Below are 19,918 nucleotides of genomic sequence, written 5' to 3' on the forward strand. Positions count from 1 at the left end.
TTTACTTACCCACTGCCAGCAACATTTGTAGATCGTATGCTATGGACTCTAAGTCTGTCCGCCATTGCCTCCAGCGCCACTATTTCATTTGCATTTGCGAACGAATTTTGAGAGGAGCAGTACGATCCCATATTTTAAATTATAATTTATCAAAACTTAATATAACGCAATCGAAATAAGTTTTTATCCTGATAAAACTGATACGCGCTCGACTTCAAAAAAGAAAGTTCCGAAATAAATGCCATTTTATTTTCGTTCCTTTCTCGGTGGCGATGAATTTTGAAAGGCATTGAATTGGAGAGTTCGAAAAACCAAAGAAGTGGAAAGTAGGCTGGCGGAATTTAAGCAAGACGGGTGAATTTATGAAAGAGGCAGGTATTTAGTATTGCAAAAGTTACTATTATTAATCTGATTGTTATGCAACAAGACATCTTTTGTACAAAAATGAACTTTAATCCTCTTTCAAATGAGTTCATTTTTAAAAACATTTATTTGCTAGAAATAATTAAAGAACGCTATTAAAATAGTGATACAATTTTATTTTACTTTATAACCGTTGTTGTACAGCGGACCCAATTTTTAGGATTTGCGACTACTTTTATTCAACTACGTAGCCCCAAAATTTTGAACGCAATCCAGAAGACAAGTGAACTTCTGGATCAAGTATTGGGAGAAATTTCTCTTAGGGGGGGGGACCTTTTGATGGAATTAATCCGCATTTGCGTTACATGGAGAGGAAAACCATGAAAACCGCAGAACAAGGTTATCCTGATGGCAAGGGGACTCTAACCTATGATCCGCCTACGCCTGGGTATATATTACGCCAGCACTGTGGTCAGTGTGAGCCAGGTACGGAATTCGTATCGTCCAACCATCGCTGGGATTCGAACCTAGTTCACCTCATTGGAAGGCGAATGTTCTATCCTCTCAGACACCACGATTCTGATACAATTTTAAAGATACACTGTCTTCTTTCGTGTCTGAACCTCAAACTGCATAATCTAAAGATGTGAATATAAATTTATTTTATCACTTCGAACCACCTAAGATATCTTAGAAAGAAATATGGTCAAAACTAGAAGACATTTAACGGACATAACATTAGACAAAAACAACATTTAAAGGGCTTCGGTCTCTATGAATTCACGAAAAAACTCTGTAAATTTTACCGAAGCGATTTGATAATGATTTTGGTAAAAGTAACAATAAAACATGGTTTTATAGTTTGGGATAAAATTTGGTAAATATGGTTAAATTTGGTAATTTTATCATGATGAGTTAGAGTATGGCATAAAAACTATTTATTCGGTTAAATTTACTTTTCAGTTTTGTATTTTTTACTTAAGGTGTGGAAATAAGAAGTTTAATCTTTTAAAACAGAATTTCTAGTATAACTTTACCATATGAACAGAGAAATTACTAAATAAGAATGGGTAAAATAGTGAATATTTTGGTTTTTATTACCAGATTTATGCTTCTTTTCCATTATTACATTATGGTAATTTCCCAAGAACTTTTTTATCCGTATAGGATATATTTACAGATTGGAGTTTTTGAACATCAAAGTATGAAAGAATATTGTTGACTCTGGTTGTAATAGTTTATTAAAGAATGAGGTTAAATTTTTAGAGTCTTAATTTCATTTTCGCACTTGGCGTTCGTTTTTATATCTTTCTCGAATTCAGGACACAAATTAAATATTTGCAAAAAGACAAAGCTCTCAAAGATACCTACATTTGAAAATTATTTTGAGCAAAATTGCTTTTTAATAGTTATTTATTCTCTTATATTATTTTGTTCAGGCATTAAAGAATTTAAAAATTTATTTTTTATAATTTTACACTCTTTTTGGAGGAGAAGAATCCAAAATATAAGCTCAACAAAATTAGCAATCCCCTGAAAGTCACAATTACGAAAAGCTTATAATAATTCTCATTAAAATGCTGTAATGTAAATTATTAATGCTCTGAAATTATCTGACTAAATTATTTCAAAATTTGGATTTCACCACGCATAGTTTAACAGAAAACAACTACTTTTTATACTTTATTTAAAAATTTCTTAGTTATTGAAATAAACTATAATGAACCACTGACAATTATTTTTTGAATGGAGCTGTCTTTGGACAGACAAATTTTATAATTGAGTGAAAAAATAATTTTAGTTTTGGGGTAGGTAAAAAACTAGTTATGGTTAAAACTGTTTCGTTATAAATTAGTAAAAAATAGTCTTAGTGAGAATTGTTTCCTTATTTAAAAACTACTTAGTAACCTTAATGGCTATTAATTAATGGGGTTAATGACCTTCTTGTTTTGACTTCATTCTTTATGAAAAAAATAAACATTTATGTAGTCATTTCTGAATAATACTGTTTTAAATAGGCTGCTCATATTGAATAAAGTTTTTTAAATTTCAATTGAGTTAATTCTATATATATATATATATATATATATATATATATATATATATATATATATATATATATATATATATATATATATATATATATATATATATATATATATATACTACCTTTCCATATACATATACACTTATATACACTTATAAAATCAATAGATATTATCTTAAATCATTTGTTTTTTACTTTAACTATAAAATATTTACATAACGATTTTATCATATGTTTGAAATGTTTTTAGAGGGAAAAAGGAAACATGCGTGACGTACAGTGCAAAAAATAAAAAACGGACCAACCTGAATAACTTTTGATCTCATGATCGGATCTGGGATTAATTCTTAATTATTCGAAAGGGTTAAATCAAATATGCTAATTAAATTGTCCAGGCGATATCTTAAGTTAGGAAATCAACACCAAAGCGTCCTTTCTCTGAATAGACATACCTTTTTTTGACAGATAGCGGATTTCTAACCTCCCCAAATACAGAGGATAGCCTCAATGTGGGAAATATGATCCCAATAGTTTGTTCAGGAAAGCTGTCCAAAATTTGAACCTCTTAATATTAATATTTTGTCATATTTCCCCATATCTCGAGAACTTTTTAAGCGAATTGAAAAATTTTTGTACACCATTATAAAATTCAATCATCCTAAGATAATTCCAATCAGAAAAAGAACTTTTAATGAGTATTTTTCATTTTTTTATCAGTTCATTTAATATTAGGAAAAATTTTTGAATTCTAATATATGGAATTTTAAAGAATATATTTTTACGTGACAAAATGCAAAATTTGACTGAAATCAGATGAATAGTTTCCGAAAAATCAAATTTTTTAAAGACTACTTTTTTTAAAATTCGGTTTCTCAGTAACTGTTCAACCTACTTCGCTCCTATTTTATAATTTCCCATGCAAAATTATATACGCTAAAATAATGTAACAAATTGTAAACCTTACAATTCAAAAACTTTTCGATAAATATTAAATAAAATAATAAATATTTAGTAAAATGTATATTTACATAAATTTCCTGGTTAGATCATCTTGTCCAAACGTCCACTTCATAAAAAGTTCTAAAAATTGACCAAAGAATCTTTTTTTCAAAAATGAGCTATCCATTTTCCTCAAATTTATTGATTGTCCTACTCTTAATTGGTCTAACCAGATTGTTGTATTAGTTTATTTTAATGCTTATAGAGATGAGTTTTGTCTTAAATTGGTTTCACATAGCAAAATAACATCTATTTACCATCAAAAATTCGCTCCTGACTTCAGTTTTAATATAATTTGTTGTGCATATAAAGAAAATATAAGTAAGTAATAAAAATGGTTCAATTACAAAACATTTGAGGCTTATATTTAAAATGATAAGCTCTTTTCTGATAAAATTTCTCTCCGCAAAGAAAAAAAAGATTGCTTTTCTTAGTTACTTCGTAATATTTTATCAATAGTTTATGATCAAAAGCCTAAAATTGCTCTTTTCCTATCCTTACAAAATAAGTAGAAGGCATCGCTTATAGCATCTAGTAAGGCTATTCGCCCTTGATTTCCAAAACTCAGTCGGGAGAGAAAGTCTATTATTAACTGATTTAGTTCAAAACAATAATTTTTATTCTCACTGGAGCATGAATGAAAAAAAGAAAGATCAAATGTTTAGTGAAATAAATTAGATTTTCCTGGTGCATTTTCCGGTTCAGTAACAACATAAAAACTAACATTTTCGCTGATGGCTCTCCATTTATTTTTACGATCCTGCGCATAAGTTTTATTTCAAGTTTTTTTAGGAAATAACCTAAAATAATTTCTTTTTTTATTAGAAGCAATGAAATCTTAAGACTGATGTTTCAAGTTATACCAAAATAGTTAGGCCAAATATGTGGTCATAAGATTTACATTTGGTATAACTATTTGGCTCACAAGGTTCTGAATCAAAAAAAAAATTTTCTTGTTACTTAATTCCATATAACACAATTTTCTGTGTCAATTTACGTTTAAATTTAGTTGCCTTAAAAACATAATTTAAAAAATGGCAAATGAAAAGTATGGTTATTAATTGATGTTTTTAATTCCATTTTATAACCGGTTTTGAATAGCCTACCCAATTATGAGTTTACGACAATCAATGTTCAAGTCCATAGCCTTGCAATTTTGAAAGCAACCCAGAAGGCAAGAGAACCCTTGGATCAATCATTGGAGCAAACTTACCTTCATGGTTTATTTTTATGATGGAACTAACCTACATTTGTGTTAAAAGGAGAGGAACCACTAGCCCTACGGCAAGGGGACGCTAACCCATGATCCGTCTACTAATGGAGATATTTAACGTCAGCACTGTGGTTGGTGCGAGCCGGGTGCGAAATTCGTATCGAAACGCCAGCGCTGGTATTCGAATTCCTGGGTTCATCTCATTACCACGACTCGCAACTGATTATTGTAATTAACCCCTTCAGGGCCCAAGTGATCACGCGATTCGACCCACGGTATCATATATAAAACGATCCCAAGATCACCCAGGCATGATCTCGATACGGTACTCTCGTATTAGTAACGTAAACCTACTCTAAAAGTAAGTAAAAACTCATTGAGTTTGAAAAAACGCTTCTTTTTCTTTCCACCGATCCTGAGGGGGTCGAAACTTTTAGTTTTTACTTTCCGCAATATCTTTGTCTTTATTTTTCTTAGCGAAAATACTTGTATATGCTGCGCCACAAGAAAAACACAGCTTAACACAAGAAGAAGAAAAATTCCTTTATTTTATAATAAAATACCGTTTATATACCGTGGTTGAACAGCTGTCCCAATTTTGAGTGAACGACTACCAGTGTTGAATTCCGTAGCAAATATTATGTTTTGTTTAATCGATAATTATTTGCTTTTAACTTATGTATTTTGTTCACTTAAATGTAACTTGTTTTTAACTTCAAACTAAGTTGAGTAGCTTTCATAATGAAAACAATTAATCAATAGTACTTTTCAGTTTGCCTGGTGAAAAGAATTTAAACTATTTTTGTTTTAAATTTTTCTTTATTTAATTCAATTTTTTTAATTTTTTTTTCATTTATTTAATTTTTATTTATTTAAATTTTATTATTTAATTTAATTTTTTTCATTTTTTAATTTTTTATTTTATTTCTTTTATGTTTTTAATAAAATAAAGAAAATGAAAAAGTTGGCGTAGGCACACATTTTTTGGCTAATTTTCACTAACGCACGGCTAAGCGAAAAATACCAAGTTAACTATAATATTTTATTTTGGTCACGTAGGGGAAGCCCGGGCAAAACGGGACACCCGGGCAAGACAGGACATCATTTTTTCTTCTATGCGTATTACGGTAACGACATCTAAAGTGCGTTTTCAGAAAAAAAAAATATTGTTGCTCTCAATACGCACATGTTTCTTCGTCAGTTCACAAGGTGTTCCCGAAATGCAAGCATTGTTTTGTTTTTCTTACAACGTGTTAAAATATTTTTCCAGGTTTGTATGCTGTTATTATTTGTTTAATACATAGCAATAAATTTTTCACATTTGTGGCATTGTAGTGTTATTATTGTTCAAACATATTGAGTAGTGAAAATTAAAATTTATTTGTTTAAACAAATTTGCAGATATCTTTTTTTAAAAATATACTATCCGGGCAAGATGGGACAGCCAAAGTAAAATAAAAGAGTAAAATAAAAATTAAACTCTCCGGATTTGGCAAAAAGCATAAAAAATAAGGTAATATTACAAAAAAATATATATAAACTAGCAAATATAACGCACTGTTACTGAAGACTGGATTCAATGCTCAGATTGCTTCAGATTCCTTTATTCTGACATTAATTTCTGTGATTTTTGAAATATAATTATGTGTCCCATCTTGCCCGTGCTACCGGGGCAATATGGGACAACGTTTTATTTCTGTTTATGTTAAGTTATTATTATTAAACTTTATTATTTATTTATTTTCTGTATGAGATAAGTAAGAGCAATGTTCCCACCATATGTTTACAATAAAAAAGATATAAAATTGCTCTAGTTTACTATTTTTTAAACCAAGTTTCCTTAAGCGGCCCATCTTGCCCGGTCTTCCCCTAACCATCGTTTATTACTTTGTTTGAAATGAGGTTCTTAAATTGCTTTATAGTGAAAACATTTATTTTATTTCACTATAATCATATTTTGTTTAAACTTGATAAAAGCGCAAACTATTTCAAACGTTTTCTTAAAAAAAAAAATTATAAAAATAAAATCACATTATTGTTGCTATTTATTGCTAGAATGTCGAAAGTGCGTTGTAATACTCAAAACTTTCCCCATATTTTGAATACCAATGTATGATGAATCATCAATACCCTTTATACAACTGTTTTTAACATTCCTACTCTAACCCAAAGAAAATATTCTTCTTGTTTTTAATCTTTTGATAATCTTTTGAAGAATTTTCCAGTTACTGTACTCTTGATTCAACATAATAAATCCGTCGTAGCTTATTAACATACGAAAGGTGAAGAAAATAAGTTTTTAGAAACTAAAATTTAGTTCCTTATCTAAATAGTGTGTTTACAGGAAGACCCTTGTATCCATAAATAATATACATTATGTTTTTTCTTCAATTTATCTCATTATTTTTACAATGAGGAAGATAATCAACGTCATTTGAGAAGAAAAAAACATGCTAAAATTACAACCAAAAGGGGAAATAACGTAAGTAACATTTGTATTTCAAATCATCCTATTAGATGTAAAAAATAGAGAGAAAAAAAATCGAAAATGGATTTCAGATAATAAAAAATGAGACTTATAAGACAGCTTTATTTACTGATGCTAAAAATATGTAGCGAATGTTTATCTTCCAATGTTTAAGGTTGAGCTCTATGCATTATTTAAAAGTGAAATATTTTTTTCTGAGTCATGTCATAGAAATAAAATTTTTGCTTTCATGAAAATTAACTAGTCGAGGTAAATTTCGTTCATTTTAAATTTTCTTCCATTAAATTTTGATTTAATATTGATTTATTATTATTAAAATACTATGCCACTAATATAATCAGAAAAATATTAAGTTTGTTCCCCTTAACAATTTTTTCCCTCACATTTCGCCTTATGTTTCCTTCACTTTCACTTAGCGTTTTCGTAGTATTGTTAAAACTAGTTGTAAGGGAAGAAAAAAAAACTATTTCATTCGTTTACAAAACTCTCTCTTACTCAAATCTTATTAATTACAAAAAAAAAAAAATATAAAAAAAAAAACATTTTAGTGAAACTTTCATCTACTTCAACAAAGTTACTTTGAATCACAAAACCGAAAATTGAAGTAAAATCAATCCAATATTTTCTGACAAATAAGAATTCTAGATAATCGTATTTTTTAATTGTTATTTATGTCTTGAAAACCATGGAACCGATTCTGTTCTAGTTTAGAATTTTGACATTTAAATTTGTATCGTTTTGTGATGATATAATTCTTTTCTTACCATACGAATATAAAATTCAATTATTTTTACATTATAAAATCAATATTTAATTATTAAAATTATTTTTTGAGTGAAATAATCTATAGATAATAGAATTTTATAAGCAGGTGTGAATATTTTGGTTGATTCGAAAAGTTATTTGGGTCAAACAATCGACCTATCGACTGACGGATGACCATACATTTTTTAGATAGTGAATATCCGCCATAACTCTGATAAAAACAAAGCATTTATTTTATTAGAAAAAATGCTTTTTTGTGCCTGATTTTGTAACTAAAATCAGCTCTTGAATCAATTTTTTATTTTATTTTATAACCGTCGTTAAACAGCTGATCAAAGTTTAGGTTTACGGCTACTTAGTAGCCTAGCAATTTTGAACCCAATCAAGAACAAAGGAACTCCTGGATCAAGTGTTGGGAGAAATTCGCCTTCGTGGGGAACTTTTTTATGGAAGTAATCCGCATTTGCGTTACATGGAGAGGAAAACCACAAAAACTTCTCAGGTTTAGCCTGACGGCAGGGGGGGCTCTAATCTATAATCCGTCTACCACTGTGGATATTTTGCGTAAGCACTGTGATCGGTGCGAGCCGGGTGCGGAATTCGTTCGACCAGTCATCGCTGGGATTCAAACCCGGTTCCCCTCATTGAATGGCGAACGCTGAAGTTGTATTCCTGGACATATATGGTTCTATTGAAAAAACAGGGAACGTACCCTCTGCCTTAAAATTTGATTGATTTCAAGCGGACTTGCTGGTATGTGCAGTTGGCATAAATAACAGCAACATATATTTAAGGTACATCTTTATAAGCATCAAAGCTACAATTTAGTACCCGAAATTTTCACCATTGCATTAAAACATTTTTTTACTTTGCATTAACAACAAAACTGAACTTATGCAATTATTTAAAAAATTGGTAGTTGGGTCATATTTTCTATTATCGTGCATAAAGCATTTAAAACTTGAATGTACGATATTACGGTTTACCTTGGTCCAATATTGTAGCTCGAGTTGCCTTTATTATAATTCCCTGTTTAACCAATTTTTAAAAAAAGAGTATTAATTTTAATTTAAATAATTTTTTGCAGCAAACATATGCACTTAAAAGTTTTCAAGTATTAAGTTATAAACTTTTTTCGTTAATTTCCTTGATTGAGAAAACAATTCTTGTTGCGTTCTAAGAAAAACATCATTTTATTATGGTTATTAAATCCCTTCTCTGGCCAATTTCGTCAAAACGTAAAAAAAATGAAATCGCTTGTAGCTATAACGCCTTCAATAAAGTTCTAAAAAGGAACAGTTATCGACCAACTTTTATTTCAAAACTTGGCAAATGAAACGATTGACGTCAGGTCGTAAAATAGCCAACCATGAAATTCTTCGTAGTCGTATTGTTACGGAGACACCTTTAATGTTGTTTCCTTCTTTTTAATTATCTTTCCTCGTTAATAGCATCATGCACGCAAAATAGAAGTTAGTAAAACGTAGTCACTCAAACGAACTGATTTTTCAGAATATAGCCGAGATACATTTCACAATTCATGAACTATATAGGGTCATTGTTGAAAACACTATATTGCATCATCGTAAAAGCAGTTTTTTTAAAAAAAAAATTTAAAAAATTTACTAAGAAGCCAAGTCCCTGTTTGCTTCCGCCCACTAATCAGAAGATTTAGTTGTTTCTCGGCTTAAAACAATTTATCTAGGAAAGTTGAAATAATTCACGTAAAATATATGTACTAAAGAAAATTCTGTTTGATAATGCTTGTGCCCCTACTTCCCATGTCCTAACATTTCCTTATAATTCTATAAATAAACATAGATAATTTTGCTTAATAAATAATTTTTAAAATGAAATTTAATTAACTAAAGGAATATTGGAAAGGAGAATTGAGTTTACAATAGTAATTTAATGTTTTTGCTCACCAAACAGGCTTATAAATTAAATACAATGTGTGCATGAAGCTGATCATTCAATGGGGTAGCTACAAGTGACGTAGTGTGGGTATCTCGATCCTGATTGGTTGTTGAAACGTGCCATTTGTTTACGTTAGTAACTGTTATCTCCATTCTATTTCGAGTAAGCCAAGCCCGTCAAGTATAAATTCTCTTAAGTGACACATTCTATATTCTTTGACAAAAATTCTTTCAGAAAGATTTCAATTCTTTCACTATATATTTCTTGCATAACATAAAGACAGACACGAAGCCATGTAGAACATAAATAAACTAATTATGCATCGAAATTGCCAGGTACACAAAACAAAAATATATCACGGTCACAATAAAAAACTTAAACAAATAATAAATCTAAGTTAAGTAAAAGACATAAATGAGAAAGAATTATATTTCAACAAATTCGATGAGCTATACGGCACTGTATTTAATTTACATCACGTTAATTAATATTCTAACTTATATGAAAAATTTAGCTCAACTTTAACACACCACTTTGCTTATAAACGATCAGCTGGCGCTGACGTCATTGGTCACAAGTGTGGGTATTACTGATCTTCTTCTTGAAGAGCGAAGTACCCAATTCTAAATCATATAACAAATCTCTTTTGTATATTTATCGAATTCGCGCCAATAAGTAATGTTTGTAAAACGATCAATAACTTTTGACACTGTTTTAAATAAGTTTAAAATGTAGCGTTATAAGAAAATATCATAGCATTACATAATAAAGATGTTGTTGTAGTTCATTTACGTCGCACTAAAGCTGCACAATGGGTTATTGGCGACGGTCTGGGAAACATCTCTCAGGATGATCCGAAGACATACCATCACAATTTTGATCCTCTGCAGAGGGGAGGGCACCCCCGCTTCGATCGCCCGACGACCTGCACGTGAAGTCGAGCACTTTACGGTAGAACAGTTTAACGAGGACCAATACCGCACACCCTCAGCTCCTACGCAATCTGATCCAAGTGGTCACCCACCCGCACACTGACCGCAGCCAGTAATGCTTGACTTCGGTGATCTGCTCGGAACCGTGTCTTAACGATCGGTCCACTGCGGGACACATAATAAAGAAACAACTATTTTAGTTCTGAACTCTTTATTTCGAGAACAATAAAAATCAAAAACGTAATAACAGCAGATTAGTATAAGAAAAATAAATGTTAAATAATATCAAAAAAATTTAATAAGAAAACAATACCTATACGAAATTTATTAATTTTATACTGATGACAATCAAAATATTTTGGTCATTAATGTAGGAAATCTGGATCCTAACATTTGGCTTTCTGGCCAATAAGGATGTATACCTGCCATGGAAAATTGAGACATTATTTTATTCACCTTATTCCCAACCGTGTTTCATGTTCTCCTCGGTAGGGGGCAGTATCAGAGTTTGTTACAACTTCCGATAGAAGATTCAGGTAGAAGAATTTCTAATGCTGTAAACTAAATTGAGTAAATATACATCGCAACGATCAGGTAATTGCATATCAATGTAGGATAATTTCTCAAAATACTTTTTTTTCGTGTCTTTATTAAATATTTTAAAATATGAAGAACACATTTTTTCGCAAAAATACAACACAAAAATTAAATTCAAAAATCTTTTAAAATTGCGATAACTTTCGAACAAATTTGAATTTCAAAAAAATAATAATAATAATAAAATAAAAAAATAAAGAAAGAACTCGATTTATGATTGAAAATGGCCCTTTCAGCGCACCAAATTTTATCTTTGTTGTTTCATTGTACTGGTCAATAAATCGGCCAACAAAGCTTTTTTTCATTTTTTTTATTTTTTATAATTTTTTATTATTTTATATCGGTTGATAATCTTCGAATATAATAATCGAATCTAAATTTTTTCATCCCATCAAATTCCTTTAAGTTTTTTCTACACACCCTCGTCATTTCACGTTTTTAAATCTAGTAGATTTTTCCCAGTGAGAAAAATGCAATGAAACGCAAAAAAAAAAAAAATCAAAAGCTATTCCTATGCTGGTCGTCGGCCTTTTACTATTTTTTATAGGGAGATAATAGCTTATGCTTAGTTATTCTAGTTTTCCTTGTTTGGTTTATGATTCTACTAGGATGTTCTTAATATATATACACATTGTCCTTGAAAAAAATTTGCAGAATCCTTGTCAATAATGAATATTAAATGTTAACTGCCCGAATAAATATTTAAGTGACTCGTGGCTAAGTGATTAAATATTTAAGTACTCCACTCGTGGCATTTATTTCAAAATTCAGTAGAAATCGTGGCAATAACAGGAACTTAAAAAGTTGAGTTCTGTATAAAATTTTTGAAAAATTGGCCTTTGAATTAAATAAAATTTAATATAACACTCGGTATTATTTTCTTGTCAAAAAAAAATCAATAATGAATTTTGCTTCTCAGGAGTGGTCATCCTTTAGAGGTCAGTGTCACCTGCAAAGGATTTATCCATTGTTACCAAGCGACAGTTCAAGCTCACGCGGCAAATCCGCACGATTACAACTTAATGTGACAACGCAATAAAACAATTAATAAGGCATCATTTTTCCACTTCGTTGATAAAGAACATGGATAGCCTGTCCTCTGTAAACACAAACTCTCTTAAAATTCCGCAGAATAAACATCACGAGCTTGATGTAGAGAAGGATTTTATGACTTAACAACGTCATTTAGAGGCATGGGGATATACCTGAACGAAAATTCGAATCGCTTTCACAAGAGAAGATATCATTCGAAAAAGAGATGTCAATTTTAATGGGAAGTTCTGAATGGTGTAATCCGGTTTGATCTGACAAATACTGGCTTCGGACTTTAGGACTAATAAATGAGGAAAATCATGATACACATTTCGCAATGTAAGAACTGTTAAATAACTGTTATGTCATCTGCACTGAAATTAAAGATTGTCGTTGTTTGATTTAAATTGGAAGGTATACATGAAGGTCACTCATGCCATAAAAATAGAATGACAAAAATTCTTTTTCTTTTTTAAAGTTTATAGTTATGGTGCGGTTTTTTAAAAAATGAATTCGCTGTATTTGGTTTTAAGGGAAATTTCAAACTGTTAATAAATTAAATTTTACTTCTGGGGCAATTAGAAAATTACTTGACAATTTGGGCATTCTTATATTGGCGAAAGGCATGCTCAAACTCCGTTTTAAGGAACTTAGAGCTTAATCTTAATGATAAACTAAATTTCAGTTTCCTTAAACATCCAATTAGAATAATAATAATTAACTAATTTATCACAACGTTGAATTGTTAGATAACTGTTATGACGTCTAAATTGAAATCGAAGATTAGCTTTGAAAGATACATATGAGATCACTGATGTCATTAAAGTAGAATGTCAGAAACTCATGCGTATGAGGACACTGAAGTCATAAAAGTAGAGCGTCAGAAACTCATACATGGGTCATTCTCACTGAAAAGTTATAAATAGACTAAAAAAATTTTTCTTAAATTAAAGTAATTAAAAAAGTGATAAAAATTACATAAATGCCTTTATTTATTTTTGTTATATGTCCTGATAATAATGGTCAAGTTTTCTATTTTATTTTTTGCAAGATTTAAAATATTTCAAATTCAACCTTTCCACGGAGGCGATGTAATAGTCAACGGAGGAGACATTTTATGTTATAAAATGTCAATGAAGACTAATTCATTAATTATAGGGTACAACTGATATGAGTTTAACATTAATAAGTAAATAATAAAATATTTCATTATTAGAGATAGAGCTACTTCCGATTAATCATGCTGCTATGAGAGGAAATATCCATTTTTTACCTAGGTGTACAATTTTTTAAGTAACTCTCCAACTCTTACTGAATATTAATAAATTAAAATGTAAAGACTATTGAAATAAAAATTCAGACTCCACATGAAAGTTGAGTGTTAAGGGTACTCTTTTATAAACATTTTGTGCAAGTTGAACATACTGTCATCCAAGTAACGTTTTTGTTTTTTCTCTTTTCTTCTTGTTATTCTTTTTTCCCTGGGCACAAACGGCTTGCTCTGTCAATTTCTAGAAATTTAAGTACATTTAATCATGATTTTTCTGTTAAATCTTTTGCTGATACAGATTTTAAAGTTTCTTGCTTTTTTTTTTTTAACTTTCTTCAAACAATATAGGGTTTTCATTTAATTTCTGTCTATTTTTTTTATAGCTAGTCTCATGCTAAGTTTTTTCTGTTCCCTTCTCTCTTGCATTTGAACATTTGATTGCTTTCTTTTTTTACATTTTGGTTTTGTCATTTTTTTCCCTAAAATTTGAAGAGAAAAAAAAAATGTTAAACATCACAGAAATTATTTAGAAAAATTCCCATTATTTACTTCTCCGATAAGAAAAAGTCAAACTTAATTGATTTTCTTTAAAAATACAAACAAATTAACACATTTGTTCCATTTTAAACAATATCAATTAAAAGAAAATAGTTTTTTAATTATTAAAATTGTATTATGGTTATCTAACACATAGTCTCTTCCAGTGACCGTGTCTTCTCCTCCGTGGACTTGTTATGTCCACTGAGGGGACGTCCACGGAGGAGACAAAAACTAGTTCTTGAATCTTACTGATTTTTGATTTTAAAATTACATAAATGGCGCAGTTCTTTTTATTAAATATGCTATTTCTGCAATCTAAAATTCATCTATCAAAAATAAAATAATTTTCTCTTACCTCCTTTATGATGTTCACGGAGTATACGGTGAGAACTTAGCCAAACCCCAGTTGAACACAACAATCCAAAACTGACACCAAAGAGAACAAAAACAACTGATAGTTAACATTAGAAAATAGAATGGTTACCTTTCTCAGCAGCTGTCTTATAGGGATTTCACATATGCTGCCCTTTATTGCATATTTACCGAACTATATTAATTGTCCATGGAGGGAGATTTCATTTTTAATGGACAAAGTTTACAAGTCATTTATTTTATAAAAATACATTTTAAAAAAAATATTAAATAAAAAGATACTATAAACATTTAACTAGTTAAAACTACAAAAATCATTAAAATGACATTTAAATTGTTTAACAGCCATTAAAAATTATTTTGTGTCACAGACGTAGGGACGTCCACGGAGGGGATTTTGAAGTTATGTTTATTTAAAAATAAGAATGAAATATTAAATAAATTTATCAGAAATGCATATGATTTGTTAGTTAGAACTTTACGAAAAATTATGAAGAAAAATATTAAGAAATCTGTTGTATTTCCTAATATTTATTTCTAAGGGACTTAAAAAATCACCTTTTTGTGAGAATGACCCACATACGAGTTCATTAATGTTATAGCAGTAGAATGTCAGAAACTTTCATTCTCTTGGAGTTAAGGGCATTTCATTTTAAAATTAATATGATTACTTAATTTTGTGAAAGTTTTTCACCTACAAATAGCTTGAATTACTTTTACCTTAAACATCCCATTATTGATAAACACCTGAGTTATTTATGATACATTTTGTCAGTATCGGTTTTCTTGTATTTTATATTTCCGGAGTTAATCAGCCAATCCGTGTCTCCATATCAGATATACGGCTATCTATGTCCATATTCAACACCACAGCTTTATAATTTTGAACCTAACTTAGAAGACAATGAAACTGCATTGGGACAAATTTGCCCTCGTGGAAAACTTTTTGCTCGACATTTTAAAAAATTTCAAGAATTAACTTCAAAAGATGGTTAGAGATCTAAACCATGCTCACCCGTCTGTCACTAGAAATAATTCTCGTCAGCGTGATGGTCAGCGGGAGTCGGGGGTAGTACCCTGACTAACTGGTCATCTTCGGTATTCGGAACTATATCGGCTCATTGAGATGCAATCACTCTGTTCTTTAATCCTTTATTTCCAGTTGATTGCAACTTCCTTTCTGTCATTACTCCCCCTTTCTCTAATCCACAACTTATTATCAATATTTAGCCTAGCTCATCTCCTCTTGTTAGCTCGTTAAATCCTGTTGCAACTCAATTGATTTTGCAATATTCCTATACTTCTATTCACTATTCATGTCAGCTTTGATAATGGTATTCATAATTACACCGAAGCAATCAGATGTTAACTGCATTAATTGTGCTTTACTCGATTTTAACAACGAAACGAAACTTAATGGCATGACAGCCCAAAGAGGGTCAATGCCTACTGTGCCCATATCAGTTTTCTTGACCTCAGGCTCTGGGATGCAGGAACAGATGTTCCTGTTGGAACGTGGAACCCCCAATTTTTAGTTCACAAGCATGCTTGCCACTCATTTTATCGATCCATTGAAGCGATGAAAGGCTGTGTCAACATTGCCCGGCCCGAGGATCAAACCCAGGACCTGTGGCACGAGAACGAGAAGCGCTTGATTTTAACAATACGAATAGTTATACTTAAGATCAATTACTGTAAAGTTAGAATTTAAATAATCAATGGTATGCCTTAAATGGTGGAAGTGATATTTTAAGCAGAAAAAATGCATGCACAGACAAGTCTAAAATTGAGAGCGGTATAATTATTTGATAATAGGATTTCTCTCTGGCTTAAGAGGACGTCATAGATTTGCCTAAACTCACTTTTTCTAAATTAACACCTCTGCAGAGGATCAAAATTGCGATGGCATGTCTTTGACGCACATTACAATGCCAAGGGAGACTCATTTATCCGAAGGGGACCGAGATAGAAGTTTAGCTATTAAAGAAATGGGCATGAGTGGTTCTCAAATTACAAGAAAAATAAGAAGGCTCAAGGCTGCAGTGATTAGTTTTTTTTCTTCAGAAACCTGAAAGTTATGGCAGTAAACAGCGGCTTGGAAAGCAAAGCAAAAATTCATCAAGGCAAGAAAGACGAATCTGGAACCTTACTTGGTATGGTTAGAAGTCATCTGCACAAATTAAAAATGAAATGCAGTTACCATTTAGCATTTGCAGAGCTGATTGCTCATTTGGCATTTGCAGAGAAACATCATAAAAAAGGTACGAATTGGAGTGATGTGGTCTTTCCTGATATGAAGTTTAATTCGCATGGTCCAGACGGCTGTCGATATTTTTGGTACGACTTTCGGACTAAGCCACACTTATTTTCCAAACGTCAATTTGGTGGTGGGTCAGTTATGGTTTTAGAGCTCTGACAGCAAGCTGTACTACTTCAATCGTATTTGAACAAACTAAATTGAATTCAAATATGTATCAGGATATATTAGGATATAATTTATTGCCTCTGTCTCCTCTTGTAACGTCCGGAGGCAGGACCTTCCAACAGGATACTGCGGCAGCTCATACTTCATGCTCAACTAAATCCTGGATGAAAGCAAATGAGATGAATGGCCATCTCGTTGCTCAGATCTGAATCCGGTAGAAAACCTTTGGGGCATGTTAGGAAGCGAAGTTTACAGATCTGGCCAACAATTCAAGAGCAAGTCGGATTTGACTGATACAATAATAAACTCAGTGGCGCGACAGCCCGTAGAGGGCCAAGGCCTACTGTGCCCATCTCAGTTTTCTTGACCTTGGGCTCTGAGGTGCAGGAGCAGATGCTCTGGTCAGGTGGTCAGCTGAAAGCGGAACCTCCAGTGTTTAGTTCCCAAGCATGTTTGGTACTCATTTTATCGACCCACTGAAGGGATGAAAGGCTGAGTCAACCTTTCCCGGCCCGAGGATCGAACCCAGGACCTGTGGCACGAGAACGCGAAGCGCTTGATTTTTAACAATACGAATAGTTATACCTTAGATCAATTACTGTATAATCTACGACTATATTATAAAATGAAACCATATAAGTACTTTCTTCATATCTTTCACCACTTTTTTGAGTGACCATTGAATCTCATTAAAGTTCAGAATCCGTGTCAACATTCCACAAAAACTCGCTGTTAAAAGTTTAAATAGATTAAGTTCAATTGAAATTAAATAAAATAAAGTTTAAAAGAAGTTTACAGATTTTAAAAAGCAAGTCTTGTAAGCGAACTAAAAAGGACAAATAATTCTATTTTTGTCAACGAAAATTATAGGTAATATCATTTTTGTAATAAATTTCCATATCCACCAAAAAAAAATTTCCACATGTTTCGTAAGCGATGATTCCAATATTTTTAATTCTATGTGCATTTTGCATTTACAGTCCATTAAGAAAATACACTTTTTAAAGTTTTTAAATATTTCTTTCAATACTTAATTTTATTCTCAAAGTTAGTTTATATCAAAACTCAGTCTATTAAATTCTTATCAACAATTTTCATTTATAAATTACGTACTTTTCTCGATAGAGATACTTAACCACGTAGACTATTTAGCAATTTTAAACACCTGCTAAATTATCAAAGTCTTGTTTTTTCATTTATTTATATCGATTATATCGACGGATAATTTTATACTTTATTAATATTTAATTTCACTTATAACGCTAGTAAATATCAAAACTGAGTCTATTAAAGTCTCATCAATCATTATTTATCTATAAAACACGCACTTTTGTCTATAAAGAGATTTAACCTGGTAGAATAAGTATCGATTTTTAACGCCTGCTAAATTATCAAAAACTTTGTTTTTTTTTTAATCCATATCGATTGCATCGACGCATAATTTAGTATTTTATTAAAATGTAATTTTAACTCATAACGTTAGCCTGTATCAAAATTGAGTCTAATTAAAATCTTATTATATTTTCAACTATAAATTACGCAAATTTTATATTTTATTAATTTCACTCTTAATGTTTGCCTGTATCAATACTAAGTCTATTAAAATGTTAGCAATCACTTTCAGCTATAAATTACGTAGATTTTATACTTTATTAATATTTAATTTCACTCTTAAAGTTTGCCTATATCAAAACTATGTCTTTTAAAATCTTATCAATCATTTTCATCCATAAATTATATTCTTTTGTCTATAGAGAAATTTAAGCACGTAGACTATGTAACAATTTTAAACACCAGCTATATCATCAAAATCTTGTTTATTTTTCTCTTTTTTATATTGATTACATTGGCGCATAATTTATTATTCTATTATCATTTAATTTCACTCCTGCATCAAAACTGAGTTTATTAAAATCTTATCATTTTCGTCTGTAAAACACGTCAATAAAGAAATTTAACCACGCAGACTACTTAGCAGTTTTAAACGCCTGCCAAATTATCAAAAACTTTTTTTTTTCTTTCTTTTTTATCGATTACACTTGAGCATAATTTCAATAAAATGAAATGAACAAATACGTCAATAAAAGAAAAGATAGAGAGTAAATATTCTTTGCTTGGTTATGTCAAATTTGAAGTATTCGTCCGCTTTAGAAAGCTTTCACAGATAAATCACCATCTTATCTCGAAAGCTTTGAAACACTCTTCAACACTTTCCGTTAAAATAACAGAAAAACAAAGGATTAAAACTAATTGTTTTCTAGTGATATGATATAATTATAAATTAAAAGGTTAGATGGAAAGATAGAGGACAAAAGTATTACGTGACATTTGTTTTGCTTTGAGGTCTGCTTCTTGATCAAAAATACTAAAAAAATTCTAGAAAATACCTTTACTTTATCTTCTACTACATGCAAATTCTACCATAAATAAATTTGGATAAAAAAAAAAAGAAAGAAAAGTTTTTAACTAACTCACCTTTTCAAAAATGTGATAAGTCGAAATGTGAGCAGTTATTATTATTTTTTTTTTTTTAAGTATTATTACATTTTATTAAAAGGAAAAACTGTTTTTCTTTATTGATATTCTTCCGATTAAAAAAATGAAAAATTATAATTTACTATCTGCCTTCGAGAAAGCTGGTCACACTTTTTAAATAAATAGAATTTCAAGTACTTCTGAATTCATACAGTCGAAAATGAAGATAATATATAAGTCTAGACTCTTATTGCTCAAGTAGGAGTGGATTTAACTTTTGTCTCTTACATATTCTTATTTTCAGATCTCGGACGTTTCCTCACCTTCCCAAAAATGTCATAAATCGAAATGTGAGCAGTTTTTTTAAATTGTTCTTTTTTTTTATTTTTTATTTTTATTTTATAACCATCGTTGAACAGCAGACCCAACTTTTGGGTTTACGACTACTAATGTTCAACTCCGTACCCTTGTAATGTTGAACCC

The 19,918-nt window shown here is 30.5% G+C and overlaps 2 protein-coding genes across 3 annotated transcripts in view; one reads left to right on the forward strand and one right to left on the reverse strand.

The window, feature by feature from the left end:
* Positions 1 to 267, reverse strand: part of LOC107453333 (transketolase) — a 44,122-nt gene extending 43,855 nt beyond the window's left edge. The window contains exon 1 of the mRNA XM_071177103.2: positions 10 to 267. Within this exon, the coding sequence (XP_071033204.2) occupies positions 10 to 131 (122 nt within the window). The 5' untranslated portion in view covers positions 132 to 267. The remainder of the gene's footprint in view (positions 1 to 9) is intronic.
* LOC107453332 (uncharacterized) overlaps positions 1 to 19,918 on the forward strand; it is a 49,132-nt gene that overhangs the window by 4,858 nt on the left and 24,356 nt on the right. The gene's annotated exons all lie outside the window — the stretch shown is intronic.

Source organism: Parasteatoda tepidariorum, chromosome 2 (genome assembly GCF_982258835.1).
Source record: "Parasteatoda tepidariorum strain Cologne lab strain chromosome 2, Ptep-v5.0, whole genome shotgun sequence".
Lineage (NCBI taxonomy): Eukaryota > Metazoa > Arthropoda > Arachnida > Araneae > Theridiidae > Parasteatoda > Parasteatoda tepidariorum.